Source organism: Exophiala bonariae (genome assembly GCF_035927105.1).
Source record: "Exophiala bonariae strain CCFEE 5792 chromosome Unknown scaffold_45, whole genome shotgun sequence".
Classification (NCBI taxonomy): Eukaryota; Fungi; Ascomycota; class Eurotiomycetes; order Chaetothyriales; family Herpotrichiellaceae; genus Exophiala; species Exophiala bonariae.
The window spans coordinates 127,633-149,149 of record NW_027042520.1 but is presented as its reverse complement, the minus strand read 5'-3'; the positions used below and the strand labels follow the sequence as shown (position 1 = coordinate 149,149).

The 21,517-nt window shown below is 49.6% G+C and overlaps 9 protein-coding genes across 9 annotated transcripts; 7 read left to right on the top strand and 2 right to left on the bottom strand.

Annotated features, from left to right (window-relative positions):
- Positions 1-772: 772 nt before the first annotated feature.
- LTR84_010589 (uncharacterized protein) lies at positions 773-1,321 on the bottom strand (the record flags this gene model as incomplete). Its single annotated transcript, XM_064854125.1, has 1 exon — positions 773-1,321. One exon carries the CDS (start codon positions 1,319-1,321, stop codon positions 773-775), a length of 549 nt encoding a protein of 182 aa, XP_064700351.1.
- A 768-nt stretch (positions 1,322-2,089) lies between these two features.
- On the top strand, positions 2,090-2,302 carry LTR84_010588 (uncharacterized protein; the record flags this gene model as incomplete). The annotated part of the gene is made up of 1 exon (XM_064854124.1): positions 2,090-2,302. The coding sequence occupies one exon, from the start codon at positions 2,090-2,092 to the stop codon at positions 2,300-2,302; it is 213 nt and encodes a 70-aa protein (XP_064700350.1).
- A 1,600-nt stretch (positions 2,303-3,902) lies between these two features.
- LTR84_010587 (uncharacterized protein) lies at positions 3,903-5,429 on the bottom strand (the record flags this gene model as incomplete). Its single annotated transcript, XM_064854123.1, has 1 exon — positions 3,903-5,429. One exon carries the CDS (start codon positions 5,427-5,429, stop codon positions 3,903-3,905), a length of 1,527 nt encoding a protein of 508 aa, XP_064700349.1.
- An 844-nt stretch (positions 5,430-6,273) lies between these two features.
- On the top strand, positions 6,274-7,436 carry LTR84_010586 (uncharacterized protein; the record flags this gene model as incomplete). Its single annotated transcript, XM_064854122.1, has 3 exons — positions 6,274-6,373; positions 6,420-6,926; positions 6,985-7,436. 3 exons carry the CDS (start codon positions 6,274-6,276, stop codon positions 7,434-7,436), a joined length of 1,059 nt encoding a protein of 352 aa, XP_064700348.1.
- A 5,029-nt stretch (positions 7,437-12,465) lies between these two features.
- LTR84_010585 (uncharacterized protein) lies at positions 12,466-12,963 on the top strand (the record flags this gene model as incomplete). Its single annotated transcript, XM_064854121.1, has 1 exon — positions 12,466-12,963. The coding sequence occupies one exon, from the start codon at positions 12,466-12,468 to the stop codon at positions 12,961-12,963; it is 498 nt and encodes a 165-aa protein (XP_064700347.1).
- A 1,401-nt stretch (positions 12,964-14,364) lies between these two features.
- LTR84_010584 (uncharacterized protein) lies at positions 14,365-14,940 on the top strand (the record flags this gene model as incomplete). The annotated part of the gene is made up of 1 exon (XM_064854120.1): positions 14,365-14,940. One exon carries the CDS (start codon positions 14,365-14,367, stop codon positions 14,938-14,940), a length of 576 nt encoding a protein of 191 aa, XP_064700346.1.
- A 259-nt stretch (positions 14,941-15,199) lies between these two features.
- On the top strand, positions 15,200-15,476 carry LTR84_010583 (uncharacterized protein; the record flags this gene model as incomplete). Its single annotated transcript, XM_064854119.1, has 2 exons — positions 15,200-15,337; positions 15,381-15,476. 2 exons carry the CDS (start codon positions 15,200-15,202, stop codon positions 15,474-15,476), a joined length of 234 nt encoding a protein of 77 aa, XP_064700345.1.
- Positions 15,477-15,677: 201 nt separating this feature from the next.
- On the top strand, positions 15,678-17,636 carry LTR84_010582 (uncharacterized protein; the record flags this gene model as incomplete). Its single annotated transcript, XM_064854118.1, has 5 exons — positions 15,678-16,160; positions 16,207-16,906; positions 16,960-17,021; positions 17,067-17,481; positions 17,530-17,636. 5 exons carry the CDS (start codon positions 15,678-15,680, stop codon positions 17,634-17,636), a joined length of 1,767 nt encoding a protein of 588 aa, XP_064700344.1.
- A 731-nt stretch (positions 17,637-18,367) lies between these two features.
- LTR84_010581 (uncharacterized protein) lies at positions 18,368-20,754 on the top strand (the record flags this gene model as incomplete). The annotated part of the gene is made up of 3 exons (XM_064854117.1): positions 18,368-18,788; positions 18,840-19,129; positions 19,177-20,754. The coding sequence occupies 3 exons, from the start codon at positions 18,368-18,370 to the stop codon at positions 20,752-20,754; spliced, it is 2,289 nt and encodes a 762-aa protein (XP_064700343.1).
- Positions 20,755-21,517: the final 763 nt, after the last annotated feature.

Here is a 21,517-nt window from a genome sequence, read left to right as displayed (position 1 = left end):
GACTCTTGGCGGCAATAAGACGTATCAATTAATTAAGTCAATCAAGTAGGACTTAGCAGCTAAACGAAACGAATATTTAGACTGACAATGTCCTTAGTAAGTTTGCCCCATGAATTGCTCGTTTTCGAAAGAGAAGCAAAATGCATGATCCTTCCCTATCTCTTTCTGGGACTTTCGTGCGCACTGGACTTGGTGATTGAAGCTTCATGAAAGTGTCTGCATATATTAGAGTGCTTTCGATGGATCTAGCGTTTTCCGTTGACCTTTGATTCACTTCAGACTCTTCTCCTTCCCGCATAGCTCTACCAATCCTTCATCTACCTAGTCAAGATGCTGGTCGACTATGCAGAGGCTGCGCAACCGACCCCACCGTGGGGAAATGGCGGATCAGCATCACTTTTCACCGACCTCGGTCGAAGACCACGGAGAGCGCCACATGGGAATAGTCGCGGTAGTTCTAGACTGTGATTCCCAGCCAGCACTCGGTTCCGTGGCTGTGACTATACTACACAGCGCATCCTAAGCAAGCGACTTTCTTCATCCTGCCATCCTAGACCAGCGTTAAGTCTGTTCACACACAAGTCTCGACGCACTCAGAACAGCATGACAACCTCTGTCGTAATAGAGCCGTTGGCATATCGGCAACCTGAGGGAAGTGCACCACGAGAATGGCAGTCCGCCAAACGACCCATAATCTTGCCCCCAGGTACAGACAATGACAAGTTCCAGAACTTCATCGAGGAGATTGCAAATGTCGTAACCAGAGAGAATGTTACCTCTGGAGAATCTCTACCCAACGACAGGAGAGAATGTATGACCAGGCCAGGACCAGACGAGTCAGATATTGCAGCGAATGAAGTGGCAGACCCATTTGAGATATCTTCTCGTGATCATGCGAGTAAACCACCTCATACGTCTTCCACGTTGAGCTTCCAATGAGAAGGTGGTAAGGTACCCTCTTCTCGCGCTGGGTGCATTCTGGAAGCATACAGGTCTCAAGGGACATGACCAGGTCGACGATTAAGTCCGAAGGAGTAGTTCCAGGCGCAATGAGGTCTTCAAGTGAATGAGGTCGAAAAGGCGGAAATCTAGCCATGAGCTGGAAGAAAATATCCATATCGAACAGCTCATTGTGTCCATCAAGTGATGTCTGTCTCGCTGGAGTGGCCCAACTGTCGTAGGTAGCCTTGTAGACTGCTTCGAGGGATGAGATTGAGGGACAAACACCGTCACCCGGACTCCCGCCGGGGCCAAGGTCAGTCGATGACGAAGAACTTGAGGTAGGACTGTGAGTTTCATCTTCTCCTCTAGGCTCGTCCATTGTGTAGTGGGCCCAAAGGAAGAACAGTTTCTTGTAAATGGTTCGGTCGATGAGGCACAGTACCCTGGGGAGTCTCTGAAAAGTTTTTATCAAACCAGTAAATTATCACGTGACGTGAGCGCCGCGTACTGGAGAACGCTGGTCACCAGCACAGAACCGAATACCGAATAAGATGCCTTTCATACGGGACTCTGTGATAGCCGGGCCATACGTGGTGTGCCCTTCAATTTGAGTGGCAGAATAGTGTAGCACAGCACGGAGCGGGAGCAAGTAGTGAAGGCGTACAGTGTTTGAAACGACTTGTGAGCACCGAACAGCCCGCAACAAGAGTATGAGAAGGATAAAAACACGTTACTATAAGGGTAAAGGTGAGGAGACAATTTAGTGTCGCAGATTAGGCACGGCTGCAAGGACACAGAATGGCTGATTCGACGAGAAGAGCGCCGCATTGTTAGTGTGTCGGGGCCGATCGTGCATGGGTTGTGGAGTAAGTAGGCAACCACACCACCGAAACTTTATTGCTGTTGGAGGAAATATGCTTGCCCGTAAATTCTCGATCACGCATTCGCGGCTGCTCTCCAACGCAGAAAACAGAAAGACCTAGGCATTGCTACATAAAGACCTAGTGAAGGTTGCCCGCAAAGAGAAGGGAGACGAGCAAAAAAGTTCGGAAGAAATGCAAGGACGACGTGAGCACAATCAAGAAGAAGAACTTATTCTCCATCCTGTAGAGGATGCTCATGATGATCAGAAGATGACTTCACCCCCATGCTAAAAACCAGGACCTCACCGCGCGTTGGGAAGCTGGCAATTAATCTGGAGGACAATGGCGTTGATTCCTTCAATGCCTTAAGAGAGCAGGGTAACATCACCGACGACAGCGACATCGAACAACAAGTAATCTACAAAAATGAGGAGAAGAAACCGACAATAAAGCCAGAGGATGGTGGAGACGGAGCCTTGGCGAGCTTAGAAGATTAAGCATACGTCAGTGATGAGGATGAAGTCCAGGCTGAAGTGACTTTTAATGAACATGAGGAGGAGCCACTTGATCCTGGCCATGCCTTCCTGGTCGTGGCTAGGCAGATGTGAGTAGCCCAGGTCCAAGATTAGCTCAGGTGCAGATACGTCCCCTTGCCCCCCTCCGAGGACAGGCAAGGAGGTGAAATGGTTAAGAACAAAAGAAATCCATCTCTTGGTATAATACCACCCAATCAAACAGTGTCACCCACCACTCACAGCAAAAACATTCTTTCCATGAACCACGATTTCATATGTGAGCAACAAAAAATCTTGGCATCTTTCACACTAGCAATCTTCCCTTCATATTCTATCTTTGCTTGTAGATGGTTCACCCCAGCAGACACTGTTGGAGCGACACCGAGCTAACTATCGTGAACTTTCCCAACCAATTTCGCAAGGGGCTTAAGAGTTAACCACCACGGCACAGGGCTGTCACTATCCTTCTAGTAGTTACTATTCTCAGACCGACGATTGTGAGGTAGGGAAGCGTAGGTAAGCTAGAACAAAATCCGACCATTCTCCCCGTCCTGCCGCTCTTTTTCGGAGGGTACTCGCCGGAAGAGATGGTTTCGAGGAGACTGGGATGGCAGTCGACGGCTCGACGGATGTGTAGTGAAACTTCTGAGTAACATTTCCACGCCTGATGGGCGACGCTGACTACTGTGCGAGTAAAGGTCATTATAACTTCTTGGATGGTGCTAACTGTAGCGGCAAGGGGATTGTGGTGACTGTGGTGACTGTGGCAACGTATAAATGCTGACAAGGAGTTTAGTATACTGTAGTTTAGTTAATTCGGTGCAATCATGAGCAAGGTCGTTGCGAAAATATCTTACAGTATGTGGGTGCCGCTGAAAGACACGGAGATCAAGACTGTCGTGAATTCGTAAATTTTGCTCTTAAACGCTTCTGTACCCCTAGCTCCCTCGCCAGTATCCTCCAATGTGCAAATCGAAAGAAACCGGCATCCATCAGGGGCATCGCTCTGACCCTGACACGCACCCTCTGTTTGTCGTGCCGTTCCCTGCTGAGAACGAGGTGACGTGGCCAGAGGACCACAGGGAACTGGCCTGCAGGTTCTGAAACACACGGCGCGGCCGCATGAACGGTCACGAACATGTTCATGAGGATAGACATGGTGCGTGCTTTCTACCACGGGAGAGCGTCGAAGAGATGCTGTTCTTTCAGGGGTCAAAAGATATTGCGAACAGTAAACTTGATTCATTCTGGATTCAATGAAGACGTGGGCCATCTGGAGACACGCTCATAGATTCAGCGATTTTCACTTTTCTACTTTCGATGGCTGTGATGCGGGTCAGAATGCCTCCCGACTCAGGTGAAGTAAGTTCCATTGCTCCAGCGTTTGGATTGCTTTAAATCATGGAAATGGGCTCCTGGAGATCAAAGCCTAGTATTTATGTATTTGCCAAGTATAGATCCAACAAACGGCTTGGTCAAGAATTTACGGGCAAGCATGTTTCCTCTAATAGCAATTCGGGGAAGCAATGCCAACCTTAGTCGACACCAACGTTTTCCCGTCTCCCCGGAATTCTTGGTGCCTTCACCGACGCCTGTTTCCCGTAGGCCGATATGTAAAGACGTGAAGACGAGCGCAGTAGAAAGCCGGCCGTCCATCCTTTTCGTAATCGGTCCATTGCGAATCTGCCACGAAGATAGACTTAGCCTGGTGCTCGACACACCAACCCGACTCATCGTTATGGCGCATCCGCACTGAATTAACTTCCACCATTGGACGTGTTTGACGACCTCGCCCTGAGCCCTGCACGCTTTGAGATTGCCTGGAGAGGTCTGAACGTCTTTCTATTAAAGCTCCGTTCGTTCCAGTCCGCGTGTGGGAGGTTGAGCTCGATATGCTTCCTTCCCCAGAAAGCCGTTCAATGCGTCTGGAAGTCGACGTGGTATTTTGCGGAGGTGCCAAGGGTGCTCTGCTAATAGCCATAGGGGCCCCGGAAGCAGGGCGACCATCTCGTCCAGTTGCAGAACTGTAGCTCACGGATGACGCCGCACTTGGTCTCACGCGCTTGACCGGGGCCACTTCGTCGCGAGCCAGCTCGTCTTCAGAAGTGTCTGACCCGGTAACTACGGCCGTCGACTGGGATGTGCGGCTGGTGGTCAAGCTTGTATTGGGGCTGGGCGCAGGCATCTGGCGAGCCACCTGGTTGGCATGGGCAATGGAGCTGTCTCGCTCTGTTTTCGCCAGGTCTCGATCGCTGCGGTAGGCTGTGGCGCCGCGTACGAATGTGTCTTTGTCGCTCGTTAACGCAAATGCCTTTGTCTGAGTCATGTGAGTCTCTGGCTCGCCCCCAGGAGTGAGAGGCTTGGTGAGATGATGCGCATAAAGCTGAAGGGTGCCCGTCCCCGCTTGGTAGGTAGCCGAAAAGCTACGTGCTTTGTCATCATATTTGGGCTCTTCAGCTTTATAATTCTGGAGTTGGTGTATGGCTCGGGCTCCCATTGCCCCATCAATCAGGGCCTGTCTCTTTGCCACATCAGCTCGTCCTTGAGCACTCTTGCCCTCGACGAAGAAATTCGGCGCGGCCGGACGAGTTAAGTCGACCGTCGATGGAATGATGTAAGGTCCCAAGTCAGCACGAACCCGCGGATGAATGGTCGACAGTGCCGCCCCGTGATAAACGTCGGGTCTGGGGTCGCTGAGATCGTTGTCGAAGGGTTTCAGGTTGCCAAATGGCAGGCCCATCTCCAGACGGTGGGTCGCCTCATTGCCGGCAATGAAAGGGAGGACATTGTACATTCCCGTGGTCTCGGCGGACGCCTTTGCATTCGCGCGTTGAAATGCCTCGAAATCGTCATCTGTGAATCGAGAAGGTGAGAGAGATGCGCGGGAGACACGTTGTGCGGCCTGGATCTCGCTCAAGTTTGCCGGCTTTTGTGATAGACGTCCATCCGGGTGTTCGTATAGGTTGGGGTAGATGCCAGTGTCGATCAATTTTTGCTCAAAGTTGCCGCTATACGGGGTGGTCTTAGTAGAGGTGGTCCTGGTATTGTCACTCGGCCGCGAGGAGGCTGAAGACCGTTTCCGCCTCTGAGAATTGGCATAATCGCTCATTCTGTAGAGGGTCGGAAGAGGTATATTGGCAAGCTGTCCACCATCCATTAGCATACCATAATCTCGATCAGACAAACGTGAAGACGCACCCCTCGAAGATGTGATAGGTCAGGGCCCCCGCGATGAGCAAATCGCTTGAGACGTTGACGAGCTTGTCCGTTGGGTGATTTGGGGCTCGCTGTCGGCGTGGAGCAATACTGGCCTGCCTCTTGAATGTGCCTGCGGTCAAACTCTTTCAGAGCCCCACGAGTGAGCCAGACCTTAGATAACGTGTTCCAGAAGCTGGGAGGGCGATGGCGAGGCTGTGAACGATTCTCCGAGGCAGACTTTTGCTTCTTTGTTATCGGCTGGCATTCGAGATCCTCAGAATGTGTCGAGAATCGTCGTCGTTTTTTCGACTTGGGCTCTTCGAGGACGAACATGAGTGTGAGAAAGGGAAAACGTGAGGGTAAAGGTGAGAAGATGTGGTCGCCAGAGCGGACACAATGTAGTGTCGCAGGTTAGGCACGGCTGCATGCTGCCAGGAGGAGGTGTGGCAGGTTGTCGACGCACAATTCGCATGCGGTCAGTGGGTGGGTTCAATGTCTGCGGTGGAATTGAGGTTGACACACGCTTTCGAAGCCTTCAGCGCTAAGGAATGGTTGATTGGGCCACAGAGCGCTGAGCCTTGTTAGCGTGTCGTGGGCCGATCCTTCGTGGTTCTTGGGGTCGATGCGGAGTAAATAGGCAACCACGCGGCCTAGAAGTTGGAGTGCTTGGCGAGAAGGTCTAGTCGGTGGTACGCGCCAGCAGACCTAAAACCATCATGGAGAGTCAACGTTATTGAAGGACAATCAACCATAGCATGGACTTCTTTGTGCAGCGTATACAGAATATCGCCATTGGCGGCAGATATCATCTGGTGCGGAAACTGGGATCCGGTTCTTTTGGCAGTGTGTATCTAGGTATGACCGCGTTCATGGGGCGCGACAAGATCTCACATTTCTACAGGCCGTGATGCCGAGACCGGCCACGAAGTTGCCATGAAACTCGAACATCACAGCGTTGCGCCGTCGCTGCTTGAAGAAGAAGCACGAATCTATCAATCCCTGGCCCGGAACCCTGGCTTTCCTCAGGTGCTCTGGCACGGACAGAAAGATGACTTCACGGTTTTGGTCTTTGAACTGCTCGGCCCGAACTTGGAAGACTTATTCCGATATTGTGGCAATCAGTTTTCGTTGAAGACGACGCTGATGCTCGCCGACCAACTACTACGTCGTTTGGAGAGTTTGCATTCCAACAACTACCTTCACCGGGATATTAAGCCTGAAAATTTTCTCCTGGGTGTGGGCGAGCGAGCGAATATCGTCTACATGACCGACTTAGGCCTTGCGATCTACCGCCATCCCGATCGGTGGGGCTCGAGTAGTACTCCTACTCATGTTGACATACGAGCACGTCCTCCTCAATTATTAGGCACGTGTAGGTATGCGAGCATCAACGGGCATTTGGGGGTCGGTAAGCGATGCGTCCACTGTGTTCAAGCGTGCAAGAAGGTCGGCTGACTATCCTACAGCACAATCTCGGCGCGACGACTTGGAGGCACTCGGCTACATGCTAGTGTATTTCATGCGTGGGAAACTCCCTTGGCAAGGTCTCAAGGCGCAGCGGGATACCAAATACCTGCTGGTTTTGGAGAAGAAGCAGGCAATCAGTGCGAGGGAACTCTGTGCTGGTCTTCCTACCGAATTTGTTGACTACTTCACTTACGTGCACGAGTTACGCGATGAGGAGCGGCCAGACTATCAGCGCCTTCGGAAGATGTTCACCAAACTCTTCCGCCAGCAAGGGTTCGAGTATGACAACGTGTTTGACTGGACGATTCGAGAATTCCAGAGGCTAGGGCTTGACGCTGAAGAGTCACCTACATCGAATAGTGTGAACGAGAAGCGAGGAGTGGACACCACGAAGCCATGGGGTTGTGGAGTCCAGGATGCGACCGAGACGACTCGTGGAAGGAAGAGATGACACCCTCTACCTGGGCATGGAGAGGACCCTAGGCATAGCAATGATGCTGTCACTTGAGCCACCTCTCCGGTGTGCACCGTGATGACCGGATCCAGGGTCTGTGCTTTCTTGCCAAACTGGATGATGGGTGTTATCAGCCACCGAGAACCAACCATTGCGGACCAGCCAATGCCCCACCGTTGCGAGTAGATATTGCTTCAGAGTCTCAGTAGGGATTCGAGTACGACGATGTCTTTCGCTGGACCATACAAGAATTTGAGAGGTTGGGTCTGAGTCCGAGGCTCAGCAGCCCTTGCAGGGAGGCGTGGCCGAAGGAGAAGGCGTCGAAGAAGAGCCGATGCGAAGGAACCATAGCGATTACATCGAAAGGTGTAGACGATGTACCAGGCCTACCTATCGATTTTCAAAGTGGTCGCCATAACGGTTGCCGCACTGGCCACTACTATGACAAGCCTCTCAAAGTGACACACTCAATGATTTGAAGGATGACGCGGCACAGAACGTACAGACTTTTTCTGAATGGTGTGCTAGTTGCAACCAATGAACTGCCTCCAACACTTCCTGCCCCGGTGTAGGTACTGCTGCCTGCAAGATGGTTGGCTTCCGATGATCGATGACATTAGCTACGGTCATGATAGTGATGATTGGCATGTCTATTGGTCCATTAAATTTCCACGTTGATAATATCACCTCCTCCTTCGAGGCATTGCCTTGGTCCGACATCCCTTCCTCCGTCACCCAAAAGGCTTCGTACCCTCTTCTTCTCGTCGTTCGTCCACATCTTTTGATGCAAGCGATTCTTGGGCGTCAAGCTCCAGCCCCTGGAATTCTCGAGTCGTCCAGTCAAAGATGTCGCCGTATTGGAACCCTTGTTGGCGATACAGCTTGTTGGACGTCTTCCGGAGGTACTGATAGTCCGGCTGATCCTAGTTGTCACAGGGTGTATCACGATGAGTCTTGACGCGAGGCATTTTCAGGGCATCATGGACAAGACTCTCTAGTTCGCGGAGAGGCTCTTCTCCAGCCGGCCAACTGACTTTCAAGGGCGGTCGCCAGAAAGGTCATCGCAAAGACAGCAACTACGAACTAGCCTCTTGACCGGTAAGGCAATAATGGTTTGCATACCAGTGCCACCTCCGGCCCTGATACCAGCCAACGATTTACCTTTGAGCCTGCCTCTCTGGCAGGATTGCTGCCTGCGAAATGGTTGGCTCTCGATGATGGATAACAGCCAACACCAGCACACGGAGCTTACGATACACGCGAGAGGCGTGGTACAGTAATCATCGTTCGCATGTCTACTCTTTCGACGACTTGCCTTAGTCGCATCCTGGGCTCCAGAATCCGATGGCTGGGTGACTTTCGCTCCTCGCGTCTCGGACGAATTACCTACCTTGCAGATCTACAATATGTTTTGTGCAGTCAAGATACGCACAGGTAGGGTGGCTGTTGAAGTCATCTCGTAGAAACCATGTCTAGTTTCCGACCAGTGTATGTCTGAATTGCATTGCGTCGTTATCGTTAGACAAGGACACCCCCCAGCCACCGATGTGCGAAGTAGTGGCAGTGCACTAGGAGCCGATTAACAGTTTGCGAACCTAAAATTGGTGCGAGTCTTTTTGTTTAAGGCATCAAATTTTCATTTCCTCCATGTTCAAGAGATTGATAAATCTCCTTCCTTACCTGGACATCCACTTCTCCTGATTTACAGAATCAACGCAGTCGTGTTCAATGACAACCTCCATCCTATCATCAAGAATCACGATAATTTGATTATGTCTTCTTTAGCCAAAAAGACGGCTCGCATTGTCAAGGTATGTGAAGCGTGCCGAAGGCGCAAAACTCGTTGTGACGGCAAGCTCCCTTGTGAGAGTTGTCAGCGGCATCATCGAACAGTCCCTTGCGACTACACAAAGACTGGGGCGAAACGAAGAACTTATAAGATGTGAGTTGCTGTCAGCCCTTTCACGCATTTGCTTACCTCGGGACAGGGCTAGCGAGACCATCGAGAAACATCATACGATTTTGAAAAAGCTCTTTCTCAGCACTCACGTTGATAAAGTTCAAGAACTCTCAGACCTATCGCGAGAAGAGCTCCTACAACTGATCAATGGAGATGGCGCGTTTCATAGCATAGATGCTACCGCTCGCATGACTGGGCCATCGTCAGATCCAGTCACGAAAGCTAGCACGATCGGAGAATCTCACCCCTTGCTTAAGGCAGGCAGTGATGTTTGCCGTCAAGAAGCTATAATGTCGACCGAGCCCACTGATATTGGGAATGTGGCTTTCCGTCCACCGCAGCATACACGTTATGCAGAATCTTCCACAGTCTCCAACCCACATTCATCACCACTAAATCCGAGATCGATAGCAACCTTTGACGCCTCATTACCTGCATGTCCCACAGTTGAACAGATGGCAAGTCGCAAGGATCAAGAAATTGAACGAATAGTGAAGATGTGTGATTACTTTCTTGCGAGGCCTGATAATTACTTCGACATGTCCTTTGACGAGGAGCTGATATGAACATGGAAGAAGCGCATGGAGTTGACAATTCTCAGCAATGCTGAGCTTGCAATATACTGAGCATCCTACGCGTATACACGCTCATAAGAGCCACACCTCAACACCGGGCCCTTCCTGATCGCAGTCGATACCAGCATTAGATTGATTGAGGTAACGGCGTGAAGGCTCACGAGACATCTGCATCAAGCACGCTCCACTGGTCGTTCAAGATAGTGGTTTGCCCTGAGAAATGGTGGGTATTCGTACTCATGGGGCTGTAGAGGTTTACGCCGATGTTTTCGGTCTGTTTAGGTTTGGAAGATTTATTGCCGGTCTTTCGGAAGAGTCTGCGAGCGCTACCGCCATCGTGGCACCTCGGGAAGTAGATAGTGACATTATGATCGTCGCTGACGGGCTTCTCGAAAAATGGGTCCTTGCCGTCAGTCAACAGCGTGTCACCGTCGTCTATCAATGACACGCTCCGTATTGCCTGCTACGAAATTCCTGCGAAACGGTCGAGCTGCCGATACCGAGTCCGATCCTCAGGCGCTGCAGCTTTGGTCGCAAACGACATGTTGCGGACTTTCCGCCACATCAAGATTGGACTTCTTGTCGACTCCAGTGGTGCCCATCTAGGCATAAATAACGATATCAGATTGGGAGATATCGTCGGGAAGGAACCCAGTGGCCAATACGGTGGTCTTGTACGCGTAACTGGCAAGACACACCAGGGGAACCCTGGCTCGACTTTCGAGCACACACGATGGTTGAACCAGCCCCCAAGAAACTAGTCTATCCAAAGGGGCCGGTCTCGAAGGAGAGGAAGTGCACATTTTGTGGGGAGGTAGCCGCTACAGTTCGTCCTTGCGATATTGAGTTTTCCCTAAGCCCTGTCACGGACCGAATATAATCCTGCTAAGCCTCAAGCTCATCTTGGCGATTTTTGGTGCAAGTTGCCAGGCACAGTGCCTGAGTGCCCATACTTCTCCGTAATTTGTCGACCTCATCTCACGGAGTCTTGGCATCTACGGTCGCCTTTTGGCGAAGGTAGAAAATCTAAAATGGGAGGGGATACCCAAAGACCCTGACAACTGTTGAAGAGACCACAGGTTTCTGTGGTCAACGCCCTGGATTTCGATCGGCTTCTGCTACCTTCTATCACGTTTGCTGCTGCGCTTCTTGAATTTCTGTGGTCAGCATAACACCACATTGCAGCACGCCCGTGCAATATACCACAGTAGTGGCCTTTGTTGCTGAAAGGAACCATAGAGGGTAGTCGACCCAGTTGGACAACAGATCCGCGCCTTCTCGTGGTGTGTGATGTGCATAGAGCACTTCTTTCGACAGCAAGACGAAGGCAACTAACAGTCGATGGATACGGTACTGCTTCCATCGCTGTGAAGTCCCAACCAGAAAGTACAGGTATGGTGGCCCTCCCCCAAAACAAGTGTCATCTACACTGCTCTGCGCCGCGTGTTAGGTTTCGGTAACATGAGTGGCTGTAAAATACCTATTCCAGAAGCTTCTGACTTATATTCAGGGCGCATGAGTCAATCAGCACACCAAGATCATATCTGAAACATGGTGCGAAACAGCAACCCCGCGGCAATCAATAGCAATACCCAAAGTGGACGGCTGCAGATACGAGCACACCAATGGACAGATATTGACGACACGTGTCGCGGATCATTCCAACCATGGAAAATCAGAAGAAAACGTCTGACACGTGGTCTGAACCGTCATTCATGCGGCCCCAACGGTGACCGCCGCCGCGAGGCTACAAGGGGCAGGGGGAACCTGAAAGGATTACCACCCTTCCCAGCATGAAGTTCCTCGACGAAATTCATGATACGGGAAATGCATTGGTGAGTATTACGAATTCTCAGCGTCAAATGACTGCCACGTTGATATCACCGTTCTTCTTCTCCTCTTGCATCCTAATCTATATGGCGCGGGCCGGAATGCCTCCTTTGTTGATCAATCACGGCAGTAATGCTTCAGCATCTGGAATGCTTTGAAATCATGGAAAAGGGGCTCCTGGAAGACATTTGCCTAGCAGGTTTGTATATATAAACCAGAACAGTACCATAAAGTGGGAGGAGACAGAGATCTCATCCACATCCTCACTGAGTCGCCTAAATTGCCTTGTATAGATTCACCTGTACGATTGTGCGACCCAAACACGTCCAACATGTGGCTTGGCTGTTCCACGTTGACATCCTCTCATTGAGTAAGCCAGATTTGGTTCTGGTACATTGCCCGGACACGTGGCGATTCCAGAAGAAACGATGGTAGAGGTCATGACGAGCAGGGGCAAAATCCAGTTGCAGAGCTCCATGACAGACGGTCGGTGGGCAAGAGTACTGGATGTCTGCAACAAAACCATACTATCGTATCCATTACTGTACTATATCTACCGGACTGCACTCTATCCTGTATTTATGTGTAGCCTGTTGCTTCGATCGTGGCCATTTCTACTCCCAAACCCTTCACCTCCTCCGAAACTGATCAGATAGAAGTCATGCAGCATGAAGGGAGGATGAAACCACCAAAGGATGTGTCTGAGGAGCGGAAAATTCCCGAATTCCCTCGGACATATGCTAAGATTTTGCCACCTAAATTACCGCTGGAAGTTCACTCGAGTAGGGTTAATGAGTTCATCAGTGTGACCAAATATCTTCAAAAAGACGAGATTGAGTTGAACGGGCTGGTAAGCGTTGCCCAAGAAAATGGCCGTTTAGGTACCTGTGTCCTAGTTCGACAAATGAGCAACGAAAGCCTCTACCGTGAATTGAGGATCCTGGCTCAGTTCCGCCGACAGCGCTATTTTCCCAAAACAATTGAGATCTTCTTCTCAGGTTCCATGGTGGATGTTGTGTGTGAATATGTGGATCTAAATCTTCTACACATCTCTGAGAGCTTGAGAATTCCCACGGAGAAGGAGCTCGCTGCCATTGGAGGACAGGAAAGTCTCCTATACATGCCAGTGCCCTTCCACGTACTGATAAAACGCAGTTGATGCAAGCGCTCAGTTTTCTCGAAGCTCACCACTTGGCACATGGAAATTTAAACCTGGGAAACATTTGGGTTAGCCGAGCGGGAATGATTACGATCGGTGTGTTTCTGTCTTCAGGCATTTGTCCCAAAAACTTTGGATTTAGTATAGCCGAGCCTGAAATTTGCCGAAGGAGCGGTGGCAATGTCAAAATCAATTGTCTTTGTGACGTGAATGACATTGGAAACGTTGTTACGATGTTGGCGACAAAAAGCGAAGACTCGGAACGAAAGTCGGATATCGAACACTATTCATCACACCTGGTGGACTTTCTCAGACGACCATCGACAGAGTCAGCAAGGTGTCTCGAACATGTTTGTCTTTTGCCCTTTTCCATGTATCCTTTCAGAACGTATCAACTGAGGCATCGCAGCACCCCTTTCTGGACTGCTGTTGGCGGCAGAGTGATTTGATATCACTTGTGTCGTTGGCAGGGAAGTCATCAAACCTTCGTGCAGATGGATGAGAAGAGCACTGTTCATAATCTCGCGGTCAAGGGTGTCTGTTGAGAGAAACTATCCACGGAATCACGGAAAAGGACGAGTTTGCAGTCAATATTTCGACGTTGAGAAGTTTGCATACATAGCTTCAGAGCGAAGACGCCACCTGGGAGTTATGCCTCGCTGGGAATGTGTTCCTTATGGCCGAAGCAGCGGAATGAGTAATCCGTAGTGCGCTCTTGACTAGGCTCTGCAGACTTCTGTTAGAACAACCTGAGCTCCACCCCAGTCATGTTCCCAGTCCGCACGAAGTGATAATTGCGGTATTATTGTAATGCCTTTTGAGGCGCCCGTTTTGGCCATCCATCGTGTTTGTTGTAGTAACACCGCTGCCCCTATGTCGCTTCCTGGTTTCTGTGGAACTGTGCCACTGTTCTCTATGAAATTATTTTTAAAGGGACTATACCGATTGTGTTATAAATTTTATCGTAATGAGCAGTAGTTGACCATCCCTTTCTGCGGAAGTCTTCTCTGCCCTCGCGGTGTGCTTCACTGTTCTTCGTGGAATTCTACAATGACTGTGAAGGTATTTTCCAGAAACAAGTCTAGTGACATACAGAATCCAACACATATCCGAGACATCTTCGGAAAGCTATTCATGCGACCTCGACAAGCGACCGCCGTCCCGAGACCGCGAGAAACTTTCAGGGTAACCACCTTTACAGCTCAACCAGAAAAGTATTAACCTTCGGAAGGACCCAAGGCGCCGTTTAGTATTCAGGGTCAAGCAGGGCCCCTTGGCGAGGTTGCCATTTCCTCCTCTGCTACTATTGTATATCGTACTCTAACCAGTTGTCGTCCCAAGTATAGTATTGTAACCTCTCACTTCATCCTGACCACCTGTCTCTCAAACCCACTCTCAATCATGTCTTCCGATCTTGATCGCAATCTTCGAATACCTCTCAAAGACCAAAATCGTGACTCCAAGCTTCATCTGGAATCAATATGGGGCGATCTCAGATCTCGAACAACAGAACGTACAAATTCCCCTGATGAGGCAGGAAAAGATGCCCAGCAGAGCTTAGCAATGGAGGACACATCAGCTCTCAGGAATTATGTTAAAGAGTATACACCGTTCGCCAAGCCACGACATGGTCAGAATCAAAAGATCAACAGAATCAAGCACGAGTCCCCTTGGAAGGCTTACAAGAGCGGATACGATCTCAAGCTGGACCAATTTGTTACGGTCGCAGTTCGCAAAGCCCCTGGGGCCGGCAAGGTCGCCATCAGGGAATTCGATCGGCAAGATGGGGATCGAAAAATTGAGATGTTGTGGAGCGTCCGTCATGAGAGATTTGTCAACTTGCTAGAAATTTTTGAGGTTGGTGACACATATTACGCCGTTTTCGAGCACATTTTCGTCACCCTCGTCCAGGTGGTGAATTGCCCAGCCTATCCAACCGAGCGGCAACTCGCAGCCATTATTGGGCAGGTGAACTAAACTCCATGGCTATCATTATATCCGCCGCTAATGGAACTAGATCGTTGAAGGCCTCAGCTATCTATCCTCGAAAGGATTGCGGCATGGGTCATTGAAATGCTCCAACGTACTCCTGAAGCCAAACGGCGAAATTAAACTAGGTCAGTCACAATCGACCTGAATTTTTTACATTGCTGACAGAGTGATAGCTAACCAAGAGTGTTGCTACAATGCAAGCGGAAGGGATCACTCAGACGTAAGAGCGTTAGGCGGCATTGCAATGCAGTTGATGCAGAAGTATGCAAAGGATGATGGTACTATTGGCATCGATAATCTGAATCGATGGTCAGAGAGTTCTGAGCCGGTAAAATTTTTGTTGATGACCAACACTACAACGTCTATTCAAGAATTGATGCAGGTAAGCACCATCAAAGATGGAAGACGACAGCTGACACTTCCAGCACGCATTCCTCAAGCTTCCATGGCGCAAAGAAGAGCTGGAATTGCTACATGAGTTGGCGTCGTTTTGCCGGCGGGCATACAAATATCATGAGTAAGGGAAGAAGGTGCGAGGAGCCGAGGATCATTCTGCACCTCGATCATTCGCAGCCACAGGATTGCGTGGGAAATGCTATGGTACCACTGATATGTTGGGATAAGACGCCCGAAATTCCATTGCGCCCTTGGATCTCCTCTAAAGTCATCTGTTTGCTTTTTCTAATCTCCCAGTGCCACCCCCGTGCTCAGACTTGTTTCACATGGATATCAGTCAGATATATGCGATCATCGTCTTCGGTATTGCGTTATGCTTTCTCCTCAGGAATATCCTTTCCACACAGCAATTTATGACTGATATCACTCTTCAAACATCGAAACGCCTAACTTATAGTTACATCCTCAACCGTCATGCACTGATAGGTCCATGGAGCGTAGCCACTGCCATGATCCAGGTGGTGTACCTGACGGTGAATGTGTTTTGTCTTTGCTTTGAGGTCGACGACTTGTCCCATGCAGGTCGGCGCGCTGGGACGTTATCCTTGATCAATATAGGTCCGCTTTTGGGGGTTTTCCATCTCGATTTTCTCGCGACCGTATTGGGGCTTCCTTTGAAAACAGTCAAACGTGTACATCGTCTGGCTAGTCTCGCTGCTTTTGCACTTGCTGTGTTTCATGTCGTTATTTTGGCGGCAACGGAGAAATCAGCGTTCCAGACCGAGTCCTTCCATCCCTTTGTTATCATTGTGAGATCTTCACCTTTTCACATATTATTTACGCTAACTTCTTTAGGCGGGCTCGGCATTGGGCTGGCTGGCGATTTTGTCGTGGCGTATTTTCCGGAAGCCCTCATACGAAATCTTCCTTCGAACTCACCAAGCCCTGGCTCTTCTTTGTGCTTATTCGATATGGCACCATTTACCTGCGGAACAGATGTTCCCTCGCGTTTATCTGTACGGATTTGCGGGTGTGTTTGGTACGACATTTGCACTCGAAGGAATTAATGTTTTCATTCGAAGTGGATGCTTCCGTCACAGACGCTCACGAGCCACCATCACTGGTTCATGCGGAATGGTTAAACTCAGATTACATCTTTCTCGGCCCTTGAAGATTGAACCAGGTCAACACATCAATCTGTGGATGCCTTCAGTGAGCTTTTGGTCTTTTCTACAGAGTCACCCATTCGTGGTGACCTCCTGGGCAGCCACGCCACAAACCACCCTTGACATCTTCATACAACCGCGCCAGGGCTTTACGAGAAACCTTCTCCACCTCGCCAACCGGGGAACGCAGACGGACAACAAGTGGGTTATGTTTAGTGGTCCACATGGCCAAACTATTCCGACTGGCAAGTATGAAAAGGTGATGATGATTGCAGATGGTGCCGGCATAGCTGCCCAACTACCACACTTGAAGAGGCTGATCCATGGCTATCACGCTCGCCAAGTTTTCACCCGCAGAATCCACTTGATCTGGCAGATAAGTGACATCAGTGCGGCCAATCAAATGCTTGAACTTGATCCATTCTAACCAAATCAGATGTAGGCATCGCAGCACAGCCATTTCTGAATGAGGCGCTAGATCAGGACAAGCTCGAGAGCGGTGGTGTATGTTGCTTCGCTGTTCGCGGGCAGTCACTGACCAGAAGCCAGATTCTCCAAATCTCGATCTATGTGAACCTCAATGATGTTTCGAAGGTGTCATTTGGGAGACGGAGTACCGTTTATCCGGGATTGGCGGATTTCGAAAGTCTAATAGAGAAAGACCTAATATTTAGTGGACAGCTCAGTCAGCTGTGGCCGGAACAGAAGGTCCTGGGCTCCTTGGCTAGTCGCCAAACGCAATCGGTGAAGGATCATGAGCTTGCATCCGCCGAGCACAGACCCGCGCACACGTTGAACGCAGGTCATGCTCGACAGAGTGCTTCCTCCGCATATTCTACTGACGAGCACAGGTACGAAATAAGTTACCACTCGGGCGAAAGAAGCGCATTAGATCGATTTACTCCTGAGGGTGACAGCATAGAAAATGTGACACAACCACTGGAGGAGAGGTTTCTTGTTCTAGGTGAGTATCTCAGCTGCGTCTAATTGTGGGTGCTGATCCAATGACTAGTATCGGGGTTTACAGAGACTCGAGATAAAATTCGAAAGATGGCACAAAGGCGTCTGGAGCTGAACGTGGAGCTTGCAGAGATGGAATTTCAACCCTTTAAAATTTAGAGATGAGAAATTGACGCCGATGTGCGAGACGATACTATATACGAGCTGGCGAGGCTGCATTTGCGGGAGTAGGGATGTGAGTATGACATCATTGGAACGACGTTTGCAGTGCTTATCACTCAATAATGCAAGCTCAAATTTATAGATCACACCATCAACGGCCATTATTTGGTACCGAGGTCAGGATTTTTGCACAGTAGGGTTACAAACGCCTGGGAATAACCCCCCGTCTTGTCCAAAAAATGTCGAATGGTTTGCAAACCTCTTCTTATGTTATGTGCGTCAAATTTGTCGCTGCTATCACAATACTAGCATGGATATAGGACATAGGTCGTTCATGAGCGATGGGCAAGACTTAGACAAAGGATGAGTTGGGAGCATCCACAGCGAGATATAAAGAATTTCAGTGTGCAGGTAAAACGCCCTGTCTTCAAATTAGAGAAGCAAAAACCTCCCGGACATTTATCCGTAAATTTTCTGTATGTCACACACCTCAAGTTCTTGTGGTTTCCATTTTATGTATTTTGTCCCGAAGTTACAGTACATACCTGTGGCACCCATGCGCAATTCCCAGCTAACACCTTCTGAAGACGTTTCCCTGCATTTATCATTGCAGAACCCTTCGGTGGACTGGCTCTCGCTATCGACCGCTGGATATTGGGTTGTCGATATTTGACCTTTGACCTTTTGCTCTCTTCTTATCTACGCTGACGCCTCGTCGAATTCACCTAATGAGACAGCGTCGAGGACGGTTGGAAGGGGTGAAACTCGAAGAACAGCGACGGACTAGATTTCGCGGTGCTGCGCGTATCTCCCTTGACCTGTTACAGTTCCCTATGGATGAGTCTTCGAAGATTGACTTAAGCAACGTGGAACGCCTCAAAGAAGCGTATCGACATGAAGGCTGTCTACCGGAACCGATCAGAAACCATATCCTTGCTCTCATTGATCAATCTGATCTCGACGCCGCATTAGATTTATCTGGGGTTTCTGCAGCTGCTCTAATGATGCCTAGGTCAGTTGACTATCCGGAGTTACGATTACGCACAGGAACTCGGCTCAGATGCCTCCATGGCAAACACCGAATCCAAGCCGGTCGTGAATTTCTCTCCCGTCGAGATAAGTGGTGGGTCGTTGACCTCTACCTGTCGGGTGAGTGGGTGTGTCCATTGCAACTGAGCTTCTCTCACGTGTACACATTAGACCTATCTTCGGACGTCCAACGAAGTCTCATTGAGGAGTATTCAAACGAGAAGATTCCGTCAGACGGCGAAATATACCGCAATATCCGTCAATACCATTTTCAACGCAATTTCACTTTTGAATCACGATGGTGGGCTCGCCTCCGAGGCTGCCGTACGAGGAATCTGAAAAGCCTACTGAAACACGCCGAACTCACTGCCGCTTTTGACGCAATGCTTGACGTGCCAGGTTTGTGGAAGGGTATGCAATTAACAACCATCCACAAAGTGTTGACACTGAAGTCTGATGACGTAGGTCGACTGTGGATAATCCCTTTAAGCATGCTGACAGGACACAGGAAGTTCTGCACTACCTCGAGCACGTCCGGAGATTTTGGTGTGATCTAGTGGATAATGATGTTAGCGTAATGAAGCAAATCGACGATGGGACCGTTCAGGCATTGGAGCTCAAAGCTCCTGGTGTCTCCACAGGCGATGCAGACGAGATTCGACACCAAATTGATGCCGGGAAGATCTTCAGTGCCTGCAGTGAAGAGGTTCGAAGGGAGGTCCTCCGCCGGCTCTCTCAATATAATTCCCTCATCCCATCTCTCTACACCTTCTTTAGGAATTTTCCTTACTGGGAGGCATGCGTGGAGAGTGTGAGACATTTGACGACCCTATCACGCCGAGACACCCTCCTGACGGCCTTTGAAGGACATTTCACCGGTGTCAACCAGCGTGATGGCCAGATTGTGATACAGGTCAACGAGTCGAATTTTGCAGCCACTCCCGGATCGTCAGATGATCAAGTCGAGCTCGGTTATCGCCAGATTTTGGCTTTTGCCATGAGAAACTTTGTAAATATTCCGCGGGAGCCAGTCGACGATGTTGTCACAGTAAGGCCACGGGTGAAGGCAGATAAGGCAATTCTTGGTCAGTTCGCTGAATTGGCCATTCGACTTGGATTCGAATCTCCTGAAATTCACCGGTTACATGGATATCTGAATAATATGGGACAACAGGTCCTATCCGCACCAACTAGGCCACCTTTGGTCACATCAGGGCCTGGGGAGACGTTGAAGCGGCGGTGTGGACTGCCGGTCTGGGAGACTTTTCAGGAAGATCGTGATTTCTTGTTCCTCCACTTCCTCCATGATGACCATATTGAGCAAGGCGAAGGCATCACGTCGTTTTTTGTGCTTAGAGCAACGTATTTCGCCTTTCTAGGTCAACCAGAAAAGAAGACAGCTTTACGGCCCGGGGCGTTGGTTGCATTGAGCTCAACTCAATACGGCAATTCCCGCATGCAGGATGCCAGTGAAGATGCCAGTGAAGGAGAATCAGAGCAATTAGAGCAGGAACGGCAGGAGAGGCAGGAGCAAGAACGGCTGCAGTTATTGCGGGAAGAGCGACAGGCACAACAGCGAAAGGAGCGGGAAGAGAGACAAGCCAGGGAAGACCAAGAACGACGAGAACAAGAACGACGAGAACAAGAACGACGAGAACAAGAACGACGAGAACAAGAACGACGAGAACAAGATCGACAAGGAAAGGGACAGCAAGAACGTGAGCAAGAACAACGGGAGAGATTGCCACGACAAGGACGTGATATGGTCTATATTCATTTCAAAATCCGGGAGAACTTGATATGGAGGAATGTGCAGTCCCTGTGGGTGGATCGTAGCGATCCAACAGAGCTGATACGGATAGCGAAGAAGAATATGCGCAAAGGGCTACGACTACTTGATACGAATATGCAACTGTTAGCGCCAGAAGATTGCTTTGAGGCTGTGACGATGGACGGGACAAATACGATCATCCTACTTCCACAAAGAGATCTAGAAGTTGATGATCAACTACTTGACTCCGCAAATGTACTTGCATATACTACCATAGTAGAAAGTGAGCAGTCCAAGAGGAACAAAAAGGGTTAAAGGACCTAGTAATGCTCTGGAGCCAGTACATACGTCCTAGGTACATGATACATTGGGGTGAAAATGTGTCCTCGACCATTACTCCTCGGGTACTAGTATCTCCTGGAGTATTTGTACTAGTACCACGGTACGGTGAGGACGTCTAACTTCCCAGGATTTTGCTCCTGGGATCTCTAGATCGCTAGGAATTTACTCCTGGGTAACACAGTCAGCTAGGACGACGCAAGTGGAACACGTGATAACAATAACACGTGGCTTTTTTTAGGGCCAGAATTTGAACAAGAAAATGAGCACGAGAACGGATCTTGTCGTCCCCCATATGACGAAGTCTTTGGTAATATGTTGGGCTAAGGGAGACTTTTCTGCCCTTGTCAAACCCTTGAGCAGAGAAACCCCCACGCTTCTTTCTGCAAAAGCACATCGTCGACTTCTCTGATTCATTGGTTTGCGCATATCACGTAGATCTTCTAGGTACAAGGCAATCATGCAGACGGAGAGGTTGACTGTGTATGCCTCGTCACTTCATTCGAGCAACTGATGAGGTCAACCGCATGTTCTCTACAATCAGTAAACTAAACCGTTGATACTACTCAACGATCCTAGCTGATCCGTTGAATCTGATGGCACACACTCAAATACTAATACAGGGGCATTCAAACTTTGATGAGCCTTCCAGCTTGTTGAGGTAAGGAAGTTTGAGACGGTATAACAGCAGAGGTGAGCACGAAAAGATGTCTATCTTGGGGAAGTGACATTCAGGGGT